The sequence below is a fragment of the Lates calcarifer genome, linkage group LG16_LG22, assembly GCF_001640805.2.
Source record: "Lates calcarifer isolate ASB-BC8 linkage group LG16_LG22, TLL_Latcal_v3, whole genome shotgun sequence".
NCBI classification, from domain to species: domain Eukaryota; kingdom Metazoa; phylum Chordata; class Actinopteri; family Centropomidae; genus Lates; species Lates calcarifer.
Window position 1 is genome coordinate 2,961,275 of NC_066848.1, and position 19,635 is coordinate 2,980,909.

At 41.9% G+C, this 19,635-nt stretch overlaps 2 protein-coding genes across 2 annotated transcripts in view; one reads left to right on the forward strand and one right to left on the reverse strand.

Moving 5' to 3' along the window:
• Positions 1-349: 349 nt before the first annotated feature.
• Positions 350-2,718, forward strand: mrpl2 (mitochondrial ribosomal protein L2). Its single transcript, XM_018680229.2, has 8 exons — positions 350-506; positions 876-958; positions 1,044-1,212; positions 1,306-1,447; positions 1,546-1,661; positions 1,779-1,889; positions 2,226-2,299; positions 2,387-2,718. The coding sequence occupies exons 2-8, from the start codon at positions 887-889 to the stop codon at positions 2,594-2,596; spliced, it is 894 nt and encodes a 297-aa protein (XP_018535745.1). The 5' UTR covers positions 350-506; positions 876-886; the 3' UTR covers positions 2,597-2,718.
• zmp:0000000755 (phosphofurin acidic cluster sorting protein 2) overlaps positions 2,684-19,635 on the reverse strand; it is a 44,626-nt gene continuing 27,674 nt past the window's right edge. Inside the window, exons 5-24 of the mRNA XM_018680220.2 lie at positions 18,609-18,771; positions 17,177-17,268; positions 16,808-16,888; positions 16,389-16,448; positions 14,846-14,997; positions 14,670-14,763; positions 13,572-13,655; positions 12,806-12,933; positions 12,566-12,698; positions 12,337-12,441; positions 11,938-12,044; positions 10,898-11,052; positions 10,681-10,791; positions 9,574-9,676; positions 7,683-7,725; positions 7,542-7,584; positions 7,189-7,327; positions 6,827-7,050; positions 5,860-5,973; positions 2,684-5,649 (exon numbers count right to left, since the gene is read on the reverse strand). Coding sequence (XP_018535736.1) covers positions 5,534-5,649; positions 5,860-5,973; positions 6,827-7,050; positions 7,189-7,327; positions 7,542-7,584; positions 7,683-7,725; positions 9,574-9,676; positions 10,681-10,791; positions 10,898-11,052; positions 11,938-12,044; positions 12,337-12,441; positions 12,566-12,698; positions 12,806-12,933; positions 13,572-13,655; positions 14,670-14,763; positions 14,846-14,997; positions 16,389-16,448; positions 16,808-16,888; positions 17,177-17,268; positions 18,609-18,771 — 2,247 coding nt within the window. The 3' untranslated portion in view covers positions 2,684-5,533. The remainder of the gene's footprint in view (positions 5,650-5,859; positions 5,974-6,826; positions 7,051-7,188; positions 7,328-7,541; positions 7,585-7,682; positions 7,726-9,573; positions 9,677-10,680; positions 10,792-10,897; positions 11,053-11,937; positions 12,045-12,336; positions 12,442-12,565; positions 12,699-12,805; positions 12,934-13,571; positions 13,656-14,669; positions 14,764-14,845; positions 14,998-16,388; positions 16,449-16,807; positions 16,889-17,176; positions 17,269-18,608; positions 18,772-19,635) is intronic.

The window sequence follows — 19,635 nt, forward strand, 5'->3', positions numbered from 1 at the left end:
AGGGTTAATTCTTACTTTCAAAGTCATGCAACATGATGTGTTATAAGATTATTCCACCGCAGAAAAAATACCAAAAAGCACATAGTGACATCTGGTGGCCAACTTGTAAACACTAATTACTTACTCTACCACTCCAATGGCATTTGCGAGTAATCCTTCTTTGTGGAAAAATAGTGCGACAGAATTTCCTTTTTATAATAACCTAATAAATTATTATTTAGTGTTGATGAGAAATGTATCTTTCTTAAGGTTAGAAACCACATCCACACACTCACGTTAAAATGTTACTGGACTGCGTCAGGTCTGTCAGATTGATATACAAACCATGTAAAAAGGTTGAATGCTGATACACAAGTGATCAACATTAACTTGCAGTCTGTTGTAAATTAAAACGGAACTCTCAGAGTCGGAGTTACGTCATCGGTGTGCGACGTAGCGTGCAGTCAGGACTGTGACTGTGAAGGACGCCGACAAGACGCTCGGGATGAAATAAGTCAAATACAAAGGTTGGTTTAATGTTACTATTAAAAAACGGCAAATGAGACTTATGTGATTAAAATATAAAACTAAATAGAGGTCTAGTTTTTTAGCCGAACCCGACCTCACTTGGTAGATACAGGCTAAAGCTAGCTGTAACTCACGTTTACTGGCCATTTGGTCACTGTAGAGTTGTGGCTATTACATTAAATTAAGCACAGCAGAGGCGGAAATACAGCCACAGACTAATATATTAATACATGTAGTATCCACGTTATTATGTTGACAAGGGGAATGTGAAGATGTTGTATCGGATGCAGTAAAACTGATAACAGAGCCAGTGAAGCTTCAAATCTTAAGACATGTCAACCTGCCTCTCCTCTGCTCTGCTCTGCCAGGAGGACGTGTGATGGCTTTGTCGTGTCTAACTCGAGCTCTGCGCTCCCTGACCGTCTCCCAGCCTGCTCTGCTCTCCTCACAGGTAACTGTCCACTTCCTGTCAGTCACACCGGAGAACTGAATCATCACAGCGACCAGACAACATCTGTCTCTCTTTGTGTCGACAGGTGGCTGCACAGTGTAAGCTGGGAGCTCAGGTGCCCACCACAGTAGGTCAGCACAGAGGTTTCCTCACCACAGCCGCTCTGCAGCAGAACAAGACATTTTGGAAGAAGAGGGAGAAGTACACTATCAAGCCAATAGGAATGAAAAAGACAGGAGGCAGAGATCACACAGGTAAAGAGTGTGGTTACTGTCTCAGAATGAGATGAGTGATTGTATGTTTACAAGCAAGTTTTTAAGTCAGCTGCTTCTTTCTTTGCCTTACAGGAAAGATACGGACACATGGCATTGGTGGTGGCCATAAACAAAGATACCGGTGGATAGACTTCCAAAGACTGCGCTATGAACCAGGCAAAGAGGAACAGCCCTTTGAGGAGAAGGTTGTGGAAGTGCGATACGACCCATGCAGGTCAGATCAGCTTTTATCACACACAGGACTTACTGACATGTATTATTAAAGATCATGAACATAACAGCTTGGTCTCATAATCTGTGTTGTCTGTACAGGTCTGCTGACATTGCCCTGGTAGCCGGAGGCAACCGCAAGAGATGGATAATCGCAACCGAGAACATGCATGCTGGAGACATCATTAAAACATCTGGAGTTATTGGACGCATGGCAGGTGTGAGATCCACTTCTAAAGCTGTCTTGAAAAATTAAGATTTGGTAAATGTTGGATAATTTTGTCTTTTGTAACCTCTGTGTTTAAGGCAAAATGATGTCCTGTTTCACCTTGTAGTCTTAGCAAATGAAGGTGATGCCTACGCACTGGGAGCTCTTCCTGTGGGGACACTGGTGAATAACCTGGAGATTCTACCAAGGAGGGGAGCAGAGTACATTCGTGCTGCGGGTAAACTCTTATTTTGCATTGGTTTGTACAGTTAGAGCTGCAACTGAATGCTCATTTTCAGGAGTGATGAATCTGTCAACTTTTTGGATGAATTGTTTAGTCTGTCGTCTTGGCACTCAGACTCATTTATCAAAATTGTTGTTAAATAATTTTCTGTAGATCAATGACTTTGTTATTCAGTGTAACCAATTACTGTTATGCATATGTAATGCAATACATGGTGAGTCAAGGGATCATTTGTTATCCAAAGGCCTTGTGCATTAGGAACAAAGTAGCTGCTGTTAAATTGAAAGTCTAAGAAGTTAAATTGAATATCGTGTCTCTTTTTGTTTTCAGGCACAAGTGGTGTTTTGCTCCGTAAAGTAAACGGAACAGCAATCGTTCAGCTTCCTTCAAAGCAGCAGGTTCAGGTGAGGTTACCAGGATTAAGATTATACCAACTGTGTTAAAACCGTATTCTGCTCTGTACTTAATGTTGTCATTTTTGATGCGCCCAGGTACTGGACACCTGCATGGTAACAGTGGGACGTGTGTCCAACGTCAATCACAACAAACAGAGTATTGGCAAAGCGGGTCGCAATCGCTGGTTTGGCGTTCGCCCTTCAAGCGGCTTGTGGCAGAGGAAGGGAGGCTGGGCAGGACGCAAGATTAAACCGCTGCCCGCCATGAAGAGTTACGTCAACCTGCCCTCCATCGCAGCCAAATAACAACAGGAGTCTGGACATGTTTGGGACTGGAGATTGTTGTATTATTTTGGTCCCTGCAGTGAAATCAATATGAATAAAGAAAAACTGTTTGTACAGAAGATTAAAAATTTTATTAAACACAACTGCTTGTGAGAGCATGGAAAGAAACAAAACAATATAAAAATCCAAAACATATTTACATCTATAGTAAAACATGCAGAGTAACCCATATTTTTAGTGGTAAATTTAAAAATACTGTCATGTCATTTAAAATAGGGTTTGTGCAAAGACACTGGGTGGCATTTCAAGTAACAGGAGCAATGAGATGGCATGTAGTAATCCATTAATGAACAACATTAACACTGATGAGTTAATTTTTTTGCAGTGCTAAATTATGGTGACAAAATAGGCATGCCTGCTCATTGATCCAGCCTTGTAAAACACCCCCATGCTACCTCTAGATTTAGGGCAAAAAACAAAACAAAACAAAAAAAAACCTCGAGGTCAAATACATTGAAATCCACTTGTCATTATGCCCATTTAGTATTTAAAAGGCTAACTCACGTGACAAATTCCCTCAAACAACTCTGCCCTGGCAAACACTTCACAGCCCGAGTTTACAAACATCTAAGAGCCGGCTGGTCTCCCGACTAAAAGATAGTGAACCCTTCAAAAAGCAGGAGACAAGAAAATTGGATTATAGTCACAGGCAGACAGGTATTGTGGTAGCTGCAATATAAGCTTTTCAACATCAAGTGGCAAAACATTAAGTAACAGACAGCCATGATGGTTTTCAGACCTCAGAGGGTGCTCCAACCCATCAACATAAACACAACATCCTTATGAAAAAGGGTCATTTTTTAAATTTGATTTTAAAAAAGGGCCTTCTCTTGACTATAGGTAGTGGTTTACATTTCAAATATAACACCTCGAACACTTCACCTCAAAACTAAAGTGTGTCCCAGTTTGAGTTAAAATGTGTATAAAACATGAAAGTGCATTACAATGTGAGGGAAATGTATGAGAAATAACATACCTAATAGTGTCTGCATTGTATAAGTCAACTTCATAGTTATGAGTTCTGTAAATATATTTGGTATTTATTTCAAGAAATAAAGGTTAAGCTATTTGTGCTTTCAATTTAGTGGTAGGGGGATTTGCGATTCACAATAGTACATCTTGTGTATATTTATATACAATACTAAAAAAGCCAGCCTATCAAAGCTTAACTCTTCACTTTATAAAAAGCAACAACAAACTCATACAGAAGGCCCTTTGTCCAAAGGTTTCCTCTTGCAAAAATTCCACGCAACACTATTCAGGGAGTACCATCAAACATATAGCACACCTACACAGACACACATAGGCAGTGACTTGGACATCTGGCAAAACTCCATACACTTTCATCATATTTTAAAAGCGATTCAATACTTGCATTGCGCTCGACAGGACTGTCAAAGCATGTTTCAAGTCAGACCGACTCATCCTTATAAGAAATTTTCCCTGTAACACAATACTGAATGACCAACCTATCAGCATGTTATAGGTTAGGTACTACTTGCATGTCCAGCCACGGTGAAGCTGTATTAAAAGGACACAATGGTAACTGCTTGGTTAGGATGTGCACATCTTGGAAAAATGCTTAATGTGTTTACATTTGGCCAAATATGAAGCACTAATCTGTAACTAATTCATCTTTTTTCCATGAAGATGAACTCAGTAATCTTAATACTGATCTCCACAGGGACCACAAATAAATTATATGTATATTAGTTTTAAGTATAATATACTATGAAATTTGGCCAAGCCAAGAGCCCTGGTTGTTAGACTGTAAAACAAACTTGACTTTGGCACATCACTGCACATCTGGAGCAATCCAGTATTTGCTAAGTTATTTGCCAAGTCTGTGAGACATCCTCTCAGGTAAGCCAGTACATCTAACAGAATACGGGGTGGCCATGTTTACCAAATAAATGCTGTTATGACCTGAAATTACTCCAAGAAGGCCCATTTATAACACAAGGGGGAGCTGCAGCTGGGAAAGTATGAAAAACTAATTGGGACCTTGAAACAATAAGACAGTTCATATAGTCACAACTAAATTTGGCGTTCAGCTGCTGGGAGTTGAAATATAATGTTGTGTGTTACCCTGCTTCTAAGTGGATGTTACTGTACAGTTTAAATGTACACCAACATCGATACAAAATCTTCAGCACTTACAATGAAGAACTAATTTGTTGAACTGCTTACATGTTACAAATGTGTCATAGCTACATTCATTATAGCTACCTTCAAAAATACCTTGCTCGAGTTGTTTTTTTGATTTGCTTTAGGTACACAGTGTGCTTAAAAGCAACAAGGCAAAAAGAACTTTATGCTCCTTTCTATAAAAATTTACCTTTTTCAGAAAGTAAAGGGACAAGTAAGAAAACTGAGCACTGAGTTAGAAGAGAAGAAATCCATCTAGATTCACAGCAATATTCCAACTTTCAACAACAAACACAAACACAGTCTCAAACAACCTCACACACACCACTGCACATCACCACCACACTCCTCCATTGTCTATAGAGTAACAATAAATGTAGGATTTCACAGAAATAATAAAATGTTAACAAAAACAAAGTGCAAACACAGCTGCCATTATCGAAATGTGGCAAATTGTCAAAAACCTCAAAATACCTCCGAGGCGGTAGCACAAATCTTACAAAATAGTACTTGTTCTTTCTGTAGTGTGTAAAAAAACAACAACAACACCCAACAACATCAACATCAAAAACATCAACTTGACAACATGAAGTTTGTGTATTGAACACGGTGGTGAGTCAGTAAGATTTCCACAGGAAAACTATTACTGCCGGGGGCCCGCTGGCTTCTTCTCTAATTCGCTGTAATTCGCTCTCTGTGAGACAAGTGCAGCGGAGAGTCTGGTGGTGGTTGAGTCGATGGTGGCCGGGGTCACACAGGCTTAGTGTAACCAAAGATTCCCACCGGGAAGTGCTTGACATGTGTTGGCCACTGGGCAGCAAGCTGGAAAAACTTCACATCATTCCACTCCACTCCATCAATAGTGACTAAGGAAAAAAAAGGGAACTTAGTTAAATGTACGAATAGATGAATAACACAATAAACATGTCAACCCCTGTTTGAGAATTTGGACTGACAGCTGTTTAAGAGGAAATCATTCATTATTTACAGAGCTGTAACTATGCAATACTGAAGCAAGTTGTCACATTAACACCAGATGGCAGTGCAGCCTCAGCTGTGGGGTTGTATTGCCTTACCTCTCAGCATCGTGTGCTGGTGCTTGGCTGTGCAGATCAACCTGCTGATACCATCAATCACTTGGCTCTTAGAGTCCAGCTCTTTCTCCTTGGGTTTCTTGCTGAGAAAAATCACTGCAAAGGGGGGAGGGGGGAGTGAGCCGAGTCATTTTCCTCTCATGTTTTTTGTACTTAAAGGGGAACTCCACTGATTTTACACATCAAAGTCTGCATACAGGTCTGGGGAAGTTCTACTGCATATGTGAGAAAAGAGGGAGCGGCATGATTAATGGCCTCACATGATGTCACATTACTTGAGTCAGCGTCTGTAAGGACTACGAGTCCTCAGGGTGTGGCATTAGAAAGAAGTGAGTTTACCAGAACTCTGTCGCCAGCTCCTCATCTCTGTTTGAGGCTAGCAGCTCTAGGCTATATAGGCTGTTAGTAGCATAACGCATTTGAATCTCTGACTGAACTGTTGAGTTGCATTGTGGGCAATTTAGGCACCAAGTTTTGACTAGGAAGAAGACTTTGAGGAATAAAAAGATGATATCTCAGGTTATACTGCATCAGTTCTGATCCTTGTTTTAACTGTCCATTGTGAGTACCACAAATGTTACAGGAGTGCAATGCAAAAGCAGTGGAGTGCTATTTTAACTTTACTTCATTACATAAAAAAAACCTTTTCCCTCTCTTATGCATGGACAATTTTAGCTACAAAATTTTCTGCACACAAATACAATCCAGCTAAAAATGTTCATGTCATGTTTGCACAACAAGCTATTAAAGTGTTACTAGGTACAAAGTTTTCATTATTTTTATTTCTCTGTGCATGTGTGGGTCATATGTCTGTGAAGATTCTCAGTCATCCAGGTCATGGTATTTCTTCTCATCTCATCCGAGAAGCTTCCTCAGTTCTAACTGTCTGGTGGGGAGACCCAAGTATTTAACCTCTTAGAAATGTGAGAGTCATATTTTCCGAGCGTACCTTTCTTGTTCTTCTCCTTGGTAACAACAGTCATGGCCATGCTGGGCGGAGGGGTGAGCTCCCCTCCACAGGGGAGGCGGCTGACTTGAAGTGAACGGAAATTACTCTTCAGGGTGTTCTTCAGTCCAACGTCTCTCTTCTCCCCCTCCTTCTTCTTCTCTGGGCCTTGCCATGTCCAGTAGTCCACCTGGAGCCCCATCACCTCGCTGCCCGAACATGGAGAACTAACGAAGAAAAACAGGCAAAATCAGAAACACTACAGAGAAACTTGTTTCTTATTGTCCATCACCTTGTGCCTAAAACACAGCAGAGAATAAAAGCTACATTGTGTTTGTTGATAAGGGATGTGAATCTTGCCATACCCAGCTCCAGACAGGGCGGTGGACACAGAGGGAGACTGTGGGGGAGTGCCCCCAATCTCCTTCCCATACGGACCAGCCGATGGGGGCGTGGGGGAGGACAGGATGCTTGTGTTGCCCCCCATTGCATCATCTGAGTCCACTGCAAATTCAGGGAAAAATGATCTCATACACAAATTTTCAAACATAACACTGTAAAAAACATGTATTGCTTGCCACATAATCATGCAAATGAATTAAATAAAGGCAATGATACTGGGGCATCTGAGTTGTGAATTTGTATCCAGTCCATCTGAGGAGTACACAGAAACACACCTGTCAAATGTCACCACAGCATTTTAAAAATAAGGTCTTACCTGAGGTTGAGAGGCTTTGCTCCACAATTCCAACTTTCACAACCTGTAATAATAAAAATGTTTCAGTGTGAAATAAAATTAAACACAGAATGAACTATCAAATCTGTCTGACACCTTTGCATCATAAAAAGAAATTCTTACCCCAATAAATGGCACAAATTTCTGACAGGAGTCCTCATCAGGGCTGTACAGAGAGAAAAAGAAGCTGTGAGTGAGACCGGAGGTGGGTGTGAACACTTCAACAACTCCAAAGGTGCACATGAACACTCAATGGTCCTGGAGGGAGAATGGCTGTGGCATGACCTGCACCATGTCCCATCACAGTGGAAATGGTACATGACTGGCTTGGGTGGAATGGGGTCATCTTGGGGTCACATTACAATGAGATGAATGAGAGGACTGCTCCTTACAACCAAAAGAAGACGAGGTCTTTCTTATCAGCCAGTGCTGGGATAAGAGAGCTAATTTTATACATGGGATTAAAAGTGATAGTTTGGGCACAGCCACAGTAACTGTGTGGCTTTTTTACACTAGTTCTCTGAAGTGTTGAGAAAGACACCTGCTCAAATGCACATGCCTATACAAAGATAGGAAAAAACAGGACACAAGTCAAAAGCAAAAATGCACCAAACAACCCGACAGAGAAGAGCTGAGAGTGTGATCTTTCTGCGCATGACCTCTAACATACGGCAACTCATAACCTAGTTGGTGACTTTCTCCCAGTCTTTCATGAGCCTGCAAAGTAGATTGCACCCACAGCAAACAATGAAAGGACGAGGAACGCTGTTGGCTCTTGTTCTGAGCAATCTTACCACCTTGGGCCTTAATGATGTATTATATCATTATATTTCAGTGATATTACATTGTGCAAGATTTTACATAGCAATATCACCACTGAACAAAAACACACCAGGAATGATTTGAACCAGCTGGTCGTAAATCAATTACTTACTTTCTTTGTCAAAACCTTCCTACGGTCTTGGTAACAACTAGTTAGTGGGTCATTCTAAAGGACTTCTATTCATTTAACAGTGTTTATGACACTGATATTGCTGGATGTATGAGCCAGAAAACCATTCCACTTTATAAAAAATATAGGTTGTTTTTAAGGTTGTTAGGCAAATCTTCACAGCAACAACACAGAGGACAGAGTAGGACTCAAAGTCACACCAAACTGAAGACACAAATCAGGACAGAGTGCAAAGTGAAATTACAGTGAGTATCGAGTGTGAAAAGGGAAATGTTAGACACAGCAAGGAGCTCAAACCAAATGGAGGAGAGAAAATAAGGAGGGCAAAACAAAACGAGAGTTGAATTAGATACCTGATGTAAAAATCAAAATACAAACTCCTTTTCCTTGAATGCAAATCAAAGGGGAAAGGGGGAAGAAGGAATGCAACAGTGTTAAAACTGCGTGTTGTATTTAGTACCTTCTGACCAGTAGGAAGCCACTGTTACAAAGAGGGGAAGGGTTTGGTCAAACCTCAGAAAGAAAACAAGCAAATGCACATAGAAATGCAACGGACTGTCTGCTGAGAGCTTCTGTGCTCGTGAGACGACGAGGTCAGTGTGGTGTTCTATCGAAACAGGTCTGCGCTGATGTGAAAAGTTAACCCCTGCTCTATCGAATTTAATAATCAACCATAAGTGCTTTAACTCTCTCTGGACTTGTTTATATCAGAATACAGAGATGTGACTCTGCAGTGAAAACAACTTGTGTGAGTGTCTTTATGTGGGTCTACATGCCTGTAGATGCATGCTTGCATGCATATGCATTTAACTATCTTCCTCATGCAGTATAGCTGACATTCACTTGAGATGCTGAAGTCTAAATGATGAGCTGATCAGCTGTGGCCATATTTGGTATAGGACTTGTTTAAAAAGAAAATACAGGAACATTAATATCAGTACTCCAAGTTAGAAATCATTCCAACAGAGACATGCTTAGAGCACAAAAACATACATGCAAACACACACAAACATATGCAGTACATGAGTTTGCTCAGACTTAAATAATCAAAAGTTACTTTACCTCTTCTGTTTGTAGGTGAGCATGGCTTCTGAGATGGGGAACTGGTGGGACACGTTGGCACCCGCCAGATACTGAACAACCCGTCCTGCTACATCTATGTTATCTGCAGGGAGCAGAGAGACAGACAGTTAACAACATGTGTCTCCTGTTTCATGTCTGACTAACAAGCCGCAAGACAGTTGATGCAAGCGCTAATACATTAATACATAGAGCAGATCGCTAGAAGACTGCACATTAATCATTTACATTTCACGGCATTAAGGAGCTGGATTTGCTGAGTCTAAAATGTCATTAAAACGTGGGTGAAGTCAGCCATACAACACACAAGATAAATTGTGTGTCAAACAGGTGCCTGTGGCAGCCTGGCAAATATTTCTGACAACTTGAAATGTGGAACAGGCTGACTTTTAATGTCAATTTATTTTGACCCACTGCCTCTCTGTAGTTTAAACTAATTCTCTTTGTAAAAGAAAGCACCCACAGCCATTTCTATCTAAACACTGCCTTTTGTTTTGAGGCAACAGTTAATATCAAATATATAAAAATCATTGAGGAAAAGATGGAGGACATAGCACTTGTCATCTTTGAATTTTTTCTTGAGATGATTCAACATGGTGTTTAAGACTATGACTCTTGCACCTATGAGGGTAAATTATGTGAATTAATGGGTTGGGGATGGGTGAAGATTATCAGGCTTGTTTGGGCAGAACAAGTGAGAATTGAGGAAATGGATAGGAATAGAATCTTAAATACAGATATGTGTGTCAGCCAATAATTACAAGACTTACAAACTGTAAGTGGTGTAAAATAAATTCAAATCTGACAGAAAAATAGCTTTAATTCTACAAAATGCTCCTAAAATAACCAGATTAATAATTCTTAGGCAGCAACAAACCGTTTACAGGGAGGAGGAGTGTTGCCATGATGTAGAGCTATTCGCTACGCTAAAGCAGGCTGTAGCTGTCTTTTGCAATTGGAAGAAATCTCTTCTTCCCATCCATCAGGCCCTGACCCGTTCTCTGACCCCATTTCTTTCCCTTTCAAGTTGGTTGAACATTAGACACGCAGACTTGCTTTGCAGCCAGACATCGGAGCTATACATCCTACCTGAGGCTGGCCGTTCTGTCCTGCAGAACAGCTCCCTCCATGCAGTGTCCATAAAGATGCTGTTGAACCTGCTGTCAAAGGAGGCCACATATTTTGCCAGGGGATGAGAACCTGAGCAGAGGAAACGATCATATTTAAAACGAACCTGAAGATATTTAGCATGTTAGGCTAACATATGATTTGTAACTGTATAATTTTTTTGGTCTGGCTGACATACCTATAGGGATCACCAGGAAGCGTATGTAACTGAGCCAGTCAGGTGTCTTGTTGGCCAGTTGCTCCACAAAGAACCTCAGAATGGTGCTGAGGTAACTCTGGTCGCCTGCCACCGCCACCTTCATTGTTGGTGGTGTCTGTGCATTGCAGTTACAGCTGCATGGGTTAAGGAGAGAAGAAATGAGTAATTAAGAGAAAGACAGATATTCAAATCATGAAAGATCTGGGTCAGAGAGGGGGAGTGGGAGAAAGATTTATATCTCAACAGGGTTAACCTGGTTTACAACAGGTCTTACCTTTTTCAGGAGCCAGATTACGTCAAATGCTATCATTTGAAATACTGGGTATTTGAAAGTACCTCCATGTCTTCTCAAGTTAAATCAAATATTGCAACAGCTTTAAGGACTTTAAAGGCTGTAGCTAAATGCTTCAGGATTTCAGACATTAAAGGCTGTCCAATAGCAGAACAGGACATTAATATATGTGGGTTTAAAAAGTTTTGTTTACACTCAGTGACAACATTTGAGGAAAAACCCAACAGCCAGCTAAAGCAGTGACAGCACTGAGCAAGCATGTTAACATCAGAGATGTGCATGGCTGTACATGACATGGCCCCAGCTGGAGCAAACAGGTTGACTGAGGAGCAGGTGTGGAAAGAGTGGAGGAGTTGCAGTTGAGCTGGACTAAAGAGAAAACAGATTTAACAGAGGCAGCATAGCAGACTGAGACAGCCTCGTCTCCCACTGACACGACTTCCTGAGGAGAACGCAGCTGAACAGATGGATCCAAGAAGGAGAGAAGAAGGTTGAATTTCAGCTTTTCATGAGAAAACAGACACATTTTGATAGAATGGGTTCACAGACAGAGAACACTTCAGCAGCGTGAGCGATGGCGTTCTGGAATTCCCTGGCAGCGAGCCACCACAAACACAGAGTTTGGCAAGTACCACTCCAAGAAAACAAGAAGCAAGATCACACTTTCTGATGGCTTGTGTCATTCAACCAATGTGTGTATATGTATGTATGTATGTATGTGACTCACAATCTCTGGATGCGAGTAACGATGGTGTTGAAGGCAGCCTGAACATCGGCAGCAGAGCAGGTGGACACAATGGGCTGGCCCTGTTCATGGAGCAACTCGGCTACATACTGCACAGAAACACACATGAGAGGGACATGATGAGTTAATGGATATACAAGAGGCAGGGTTGACCGGGTTGGAAAGAAAGCAGGAAAAACATGCTACAAGGCTACACAGAGTGTACGCCCACTGAACAATTTTTTTTGTATTTTCATCTTTTTGCAATAATGCCAGGAAATGCTTGTAGCATGGCAAGCAGTAAGCCCTACCCTGCATGAGCCAAGTGTTTCTACTGTATATATGAAGGGATGAAGATAAGAGAGTTTATGACTGATGTGTTATCTATAGAAAAGCACACACCTGTCCTTGCCACTCCATGGTGTTGATGAGGATGATGCTCTCTGGCAGGCGTTCATCAGAGATGAGGATCTGGTTCAGTTGGTCATACACAGACTTCCTGGGAACCTTTAAAACAAATGAGAAGCAGAGAGTCTAAGGCTGACACAAGCCAGCACATTTCAACTGGACTAAAAAATGTGTAAAAAAAAAACAGATCTGCAGCTTGATATTAGATCTTAGTGTTGTCTACCTGTGCTATGAGTCGGGAGTCTGGGGAGCACTCGCTCTCCATGCTGCTGGTCCTGTCGCTCTGAGCTTTCGAGTTCTGTCTGTCTTTCATGGAGGTGCTGCGAGGACGCCTCTGCAGCCTGTTCTCCACTTTACTGAGGAGGAGACGAGACACAACGAGCTCAAAACACAGGACAGACAGAGCAAGTGGCAAATACTCCCATTCCAAATCATCACATCCAAATCATGATCAGCGATTTACCTGGGGGACATGTGGTTTTGTGACTCCGTCTTGCAGAGCTTGCCAACAGTGCTAGTTATCCGTTCAGTGTTGACATCCCAGCTGCTCACCTCCCCCGGCCCTGGACTGTTGTCATCAGTTTCTGGCTCCTGAACCAAAAGCAAAGCAAAGCAGAGATAAGATAATAAATTTGTATGTGGTGCATCAGCAGCGTGCATTTTAAGGACAAGAGTTGACGTGGGGAGGGTGATGAGAGGTGCTAGCCTGGTGAATAATTGAGCTTAGCTGTTGAGGTTGGGAGATAATGATTTGAGCCCAACATGACGGACGAGATGAAAAGTCACGGACTCTTCGTAGGTGGCTGGGGAAACACTGTTACTGCAGCTCGGATGTTCAGTTTGAACTGGGTTAGTGGAGCGGTGAAAAGATTCGGCTGCACAACGCTCAGAGGGGGAGCCGGGGTTAGACGAACAAGGTTAGACTGACCCGACAGCACAGAGACAACAACAGACACAAACACCTCTCTTTCGATCCTCATCAGTCAAGACTTATCCAGCATGGGGCTGCCTTGTCTGCTCTACTGATCCATAATGGATGACTGTGCTGTTTGGTTTGCTTGCCCTTGCATACTCCCTCCCTCTGCTTCTTCTTGGAAAACAACTAAGACCCATGGGAGGAAAGGGCACTCAAGTGTAGAGGGAAGGGGGGATGGAAAAGAAAAAAAGAGATGCTTAAGGGGGATTTAGAGAGAGAGAGAGAAAAAACTACTGCTGTTCCAAAAACATACCCCAACAGTTGTATCTGTGATGCTGTCATCTTGATACCGGGCCCCCTGCACTTTACATCTGTCCACAGTCAGAAAGTCTCCACTCTGCAGAGTAAACACACACATGTTAGAATATTTTAACCATGGAGGCCACTTTTCTGGTGAATACAAATGACAAAAATCACACAGCTCCAAGCGGGAGTGCTATGCTCCAACTGCTCCTATCAAGACTGACCACTCTTAGGATTCGTAACTGACCAATCTCACAGTGGTAGGTTCACAGGTTGAGCTTGGTGACGGCATCAGAGCTGGTGAGCATAAATGTCTGTAGAAGCTTCACTTCAATTGTGTACTGATATATAACTTGAAAAGTAAAACTGACACATTTGTGAGCTCAAGTTTATGCGACTCAAAGTGTTTAAGTGCATCTTGTAACATGTAGCTGAATTCATTTCAATATTAGATCAAAGGCTTTCCATTTTGCCTCCAAGACGTATTTATGAAGTTCAACTGGAGACATTTATTGAGCAAAAATGGAGGGCTATAGCAATCTGAAATGCTCCAGGCTGTTTTATTACGGGCTAAAATGGATTCCCAGATATTTATAAACAGCTCTCCCTCTCTCACCATCAGACTCAATATGCCTCTCTCTTTCTCTGCCCTTGTTATTTCCAATGGGCCATAAATCTCTGAGTAGGAGTTCAGGGATTGCTACATCCAATCTTCTCCCTGAGCATGGAGCATATTTCTGTCTGTGTTTGTGTGTGTGTTGGTGGTGGTGGAGAGGTCATTTGGTGTCAGTCCCTATAAATACTGGAGGGCTATAGGGGTGAACAGGGTAAGGACCACACGCCCCCATACTAGTTTGCAGGGGTGGGAGTTGGCGGGCTGCATGCTCAGAATATCTTTCCTGTAGTATCATGGTCCTTGGGAATCCCTGAACCACAATAAGCACAGAGGACTGCCAGACATTTAAAGACTGCCCATGAGCAATTCCTTTACATAACACTGTTTACAAAAAGAAACTCTCTGGCAATCAAAGGGCAGAACTTTATGGGTACAGTGGGGCTGGAAGGTATCAATAGGGCTTGTTAATAGAGTGCCTAGCAATCAACTTACGGGACATGACAGCTCTCTCTGCTGGCTTTTTTGGCTGTGTATGCTTCCAATTTCTGTCTGGGAGCTGGAGTGAGACATTCCTTCAAAAAACGGCCTAAAAACAGAAGCATAGGTTTGAATTCAAGAAAACTAACAACTTGGAAAAAATAGGCTAAAGAGTTTGAGTACAGTCATACTTGAGTTTGGGCTTGGGCGTGCTGATGACGCTCTCATTGTCCTCCATCTCTGGCCCACTGTCACTCTGGTTGTATACCTCAAGGCTGTCATAGAGTAAGTCCAGATCCTCCTCCACCTCCTGGGTCTGGTCTACTGGGTCAGAGTCCAAAACCTGCCACACAGGATAGACACATCATCAACACATCAGTGCACTGTAATCAGAGATTTGTAATTATGGCCGTGGATTAAATAAGTGTAGGGAGTGACTGATGTTGTGCATTAGCTAATCACTTTCACAGCTGGGCTAATGGAGCTTAAAGAATGAACGAGAACACTGATCGCTGTAAAATAAGAAAATCTATGCTATAAATACATCCCTGCCTTGGACCTAAGCAGGCCAATTAAAAGGTAAGTGAGTGCTAGAGGAGAGCTAAGGTGCTGAGCCTTGATCTGCCAGCTGCACAGTGGGATGTATATCATAGGAACTGCACACAGCCAGGCTTGTGGACTAATCAGGTGATTAATGCCACTCCATAAGTGCAGTAGCTGGCAGGGAGCAGATAAACAGTCTGTCCCCTCCTCTCCTCCTGGCTATGTATTTATAGAGCTGTAGCCCTGCACACTGCCCAGCCACAAGGAAGGGATTAGAGACAGGGAATGTGATAAAAGATCACTGGGCCACCTGGAGCTTCCAGAACCATCCACCTAGAAGCTCCTGTAAGCATCACTAGGTTAAATCACTTACACAAGTCTCTTGGTGCCGATTGTTTAAAGTAAACCTAAAGGGATGAATAAAAAGGTGGAGCAAATACTCATTCAGCCTGAAAATTTACATGAGTATAAATCTTTGATAATGTCATGAGTGGTTCTGACGTCAGGAAGAAGAAGAGAAGTAATTACTCCTATAGATTTCACAGTTCAGTGGTAATTATTATCACCATAATGGCCTATCACAGATTATGTACTAATGGACATCTAAGAGTTGTTGCACACAAATGCTCGACATCCTGCTGATGACCTGATTACAAGCTTTTATGTAGAATCCAGAAACATTTATTCACATGGACTAGAAAAGAAAAACACAAACCTAAATGGGACAAGCATATGAGCCTACACTTATCGTTAGATTAACTGCCAGAGAATAAGGCCGTTAATGGATTCTGCATACGAATCACAGCTAATGGTGATGTATGAATCATACATCCATGAGCACAGAGGTAATGCAGCCTAAGATTATAATGATGCTTGTACCTCTGTTGTGGCAGTGATTTCTTCGCAAGCACTTCTCCTTCAGTCAGGAGCACATTAGCACTGATATAGCAATATGCTGTTTAGACAGTCAGTACTGAGATTATTTTCTCCTGCCCCAAGGGCAATTTAATAACTGATATGTTTCACAGCTGACTTACAAAAGGCTTCATAATAGAAGGACTGAGAAATTCCAGGCGGGTGCAGGGAAAGATGCTGTGCCCTCGAAACTGCACCACATCGTTTGCTTTGACATTGAACATGATCTCCTGGGTGTCAATCAAAACAAAGGCAATTATCATTTTCACAACTCACCTCATCTGTCACCTTGAACCTCTTAAGCAAGGCCACAAACTTCTGCTTGAAGTTAGGTTGCTGTAACAGAGAAAAAAAACATGTGATTATGACAAAAAGAACCCCCTGAAAGGGAATAGCTGTCGTGATTAAAAATAAGCATGACAGCTGGGCTCGGGTTTATCAGTTCTCCCAGTAACTGTCCCCTGGATTACTCATTCACAGCCACTCTACGTAAAGACCATTATAATCAGTCCACTGAACCCACAGAGTTCATTTACATGCTCATCCACATCGCCCTAATGGTTTGAACAAATGGAACACAGTGTGTGCTTTTTCTTAAAAGCTTGTACGACGGCAAACACAGGACTTGAGTTATTCTTATAGTTAATGATTGGTGAGCATAAAAGTCCATGTGGTGGAATAAGGAGGAAACCAACCCTGGTCATGGAGGTGGTTCGGATCATTTTCCTCCGTGCCTTCTTGGGCTTCCTGACCTCATCATCTTCATCATAAAGATCCTAAAATACAGAAAAGGTGGGTAAATCTCAAAGTGACTCCACATTTCTACATGTATACTTTACAGTAAAATATAGAAACCTTTATTTTACCATAATAATTTTCTAAAAAGACAGTTGCTTCTAACAAAATCTGTTACCATATCTCTTACTCGCAATAGTATGCACTGACTCACAAGTAGACTCTTAAATTTTGTCTAACTGTATGACATTTTATTTACTTGCTTATATGTATTTAATTTCACTGGGTGATGCAGATTTGTCTACACCTAAGTATTTTCTGGCACTGACCTGGCCATGAACTGCGTCATCACTGGCTTCCTGCTCGGACGAGTAGCTGTCATCATCCTCCTCAGAATAATTATCCATGTCTGGGGAGCGGTCTGAGGTTTGCAAGCACAGAAACACACAGAAAAAACATCAGAATATAGGGACACATGGCTAGCATTATATCAGGCAGCATCACATCTGCACAGTCAAATTTACAAGTTTCCCACAGACACATCTTTTAAAGCGTGGACTAAGAGAGATGGGGTTTACGTGGTGAACTAAAAGACGAGCAGAAATCTAAGGTCACAGCCTTATTAACAGTGCTGAAACTCAAACTGAATTTTCTTTTGGAATAAAGAATCCCTATAGGAATCAATTTGTTCTAAGTGAAATCAAGCCTCCTAACCTGAACATGAAATATTGAATATATAAAACAGTATAATTCAGTATACTGCACATTTTTCACAAGCATCATGTTGAGCTCAAAGATAATTTTCCATCTAGTATGGATAAAGTCTCTTAATTTCCTGTCCTATTCTCCTCAGTTCATCAGTAATGACCTGTTTTGATGACTTGGCAAGACAAATCAACAAAATATATGGTAATGAAAAACATTTTCTGAGCACATAATTAAAGGCTGAATGTGATTGCTGAAATGTAATGAAACTCTTATTATATGCAAATTAGACTGCAGAGCTCTTTCTGTGATCCATGTCCAACATTCAGATTAATTCTTAATAAAATTTTAGTGGTTGAAACATTTTACTATCCTTCTTTTGTTCAATGGCAGATCTTATTGGTTCAAACAGCCACATTTCTAAAGAGGCTGATTTTACTGCAGGTCTGACAGCTGAGGACAGATCAGGTGATGGAAGATCTTTTTTTCTAATAGCTAATTCAAACTTCCTTTTGCCTGTGAAACATCCTGTTCTATGTTCCTAGAAGGGATGGATGTTATTAAGGATCACTGCAAAGAGGAGAAAGATAAACATCTTTTCTTCCCTGAGAGTGACACTAGTTTAATACTTGGTGCATGAGCTCATCTGTTATGTTTGAGCGGCCTCCTTAATAACATCCAGAACAGCGAGGGATCAGCATAGCAGGATGAAGGCGTGGAGTCCGAGCAGGGCCCAGTACTACCCCCCACGCCCAAAATTAAAGCAGTGTAAGGTAATAGGCCCTACGTCTGTTCAACTCTCAAATCAACATTACAACCATAGCTGAAGAGAATAACATATCCTTGGCCACAGGTCAGCCTGGGATTAATAGAGTTTACTCTGCCCATGGTTGGGAAATAGAAGCCATGTGGAAGGAGGGAAGAGAGAGAGGCCTGGGCAGGGAGGGCTGGCTCCAGGGTGATGGCTGAAATTACAGACAGGATTTGGCCGGGCAGCATGGGCACAGGCCTGTCTAACAGACCCACGTAAGGGGGACGGGAGATGGCTGTGCCCACCTGAGGTTTTGGTCTTGCGGCCAGCTTGGCCACTACCGTCCTCGTGGTCGATGGGCTGGCTGGACAGAGAGTACACGCTGATCTCTGCCACACGCACTGGTGCCTCCTTCACGTTGCTATGGAGACCCAGAATCTGTCCTCCGTCTGTCGGGTGTTGCATCACCTGGACACAGGAAGATTAACACTGAGGACTGGCATCGAATTTAAGAATCCATTCAAATAATAAATCAACTTGTATAAGACACTTAAGTTGAACTCTATCCCTCCCATGCATGGTCGCTGATAATATAATCTTTCCTCTAACAGATAAAACACAGGATTTGATATATAGATTTCGTCTGTCTTTCAATCACTCAGTAGAGTCATGTCGAAGCAGCATGGAACAGATAATATTTCTTCAGCAGTCAGGAAGGATGGGAGAACTGTCTCTTTCTCTTTACTGAGCCAATACTGATCCAACTGACTTCTGTTACACTGCTTTATGCTAGCAGAGATTTACTGACTGATTACAAGCTGCTATCTCTAAATAAATCTTCATTAGCACAATACTGCTTTCCTATTCTGAATGTCTGAATGAGCTGAGCCAATTTGCTTGAATCATCGAGTCAAACAGTATAACACAGTTTGCATAAACTGTTTTGAATCAGATGAGAAGGGATGAGCTTTCATTCTAAGCACTATCTGGGGGGTACTGTCAGTATTTCATGTGATGAACAGCTGTACAGGGAGGAGGTTTAATTTTGCTCAAACACTGGCAGGGGTGCACTTGAATGCACCACGCAAAGTCCAATAAGTGACTTCCTCCCACATAATACCCTGACAGATTCAGAAAGAGGGCACGCGAGAGTTTACCGTACAGCAGATGACAACATAATTACCCAACAAGATCCAATAATGGCCAATCTAGCTTTATTCATAGAAGTCTGTGGGTTGTGTCACTGCAGCAAGCACCAAAACAGCACAGCAGCTGAGTGGTATTTTAAAGTGCAATAATGCATTAGTCTTGTTTTCAGATGTCAGTCATTTC

Excerpts from the sequence above, each read along its gene's own strand:
- mrpl2 (XM_018680229.2), top strand. The coding sequence starts at position 887 with ATGGCTTTGTCGTGTCTAACTCGAGCTCTGCGCTCCCTGACCGTCTCC. Across the intron at positions 1,213-1,305 it reads AGGAGGCAGAGATCACACAG|GAAAGATACGGACACATGGC; the intron begins GTAAAGAGTGTG and ends TTTGCCTTACAG. Across the intron at positions 2,300-2,386 it reads CTTCAAAGCAGCAGGTTCAG|GTACTGGACACCTGCATGGT; the intron begins GTGAGGTTACCA and ends TGATGCGCCCAG.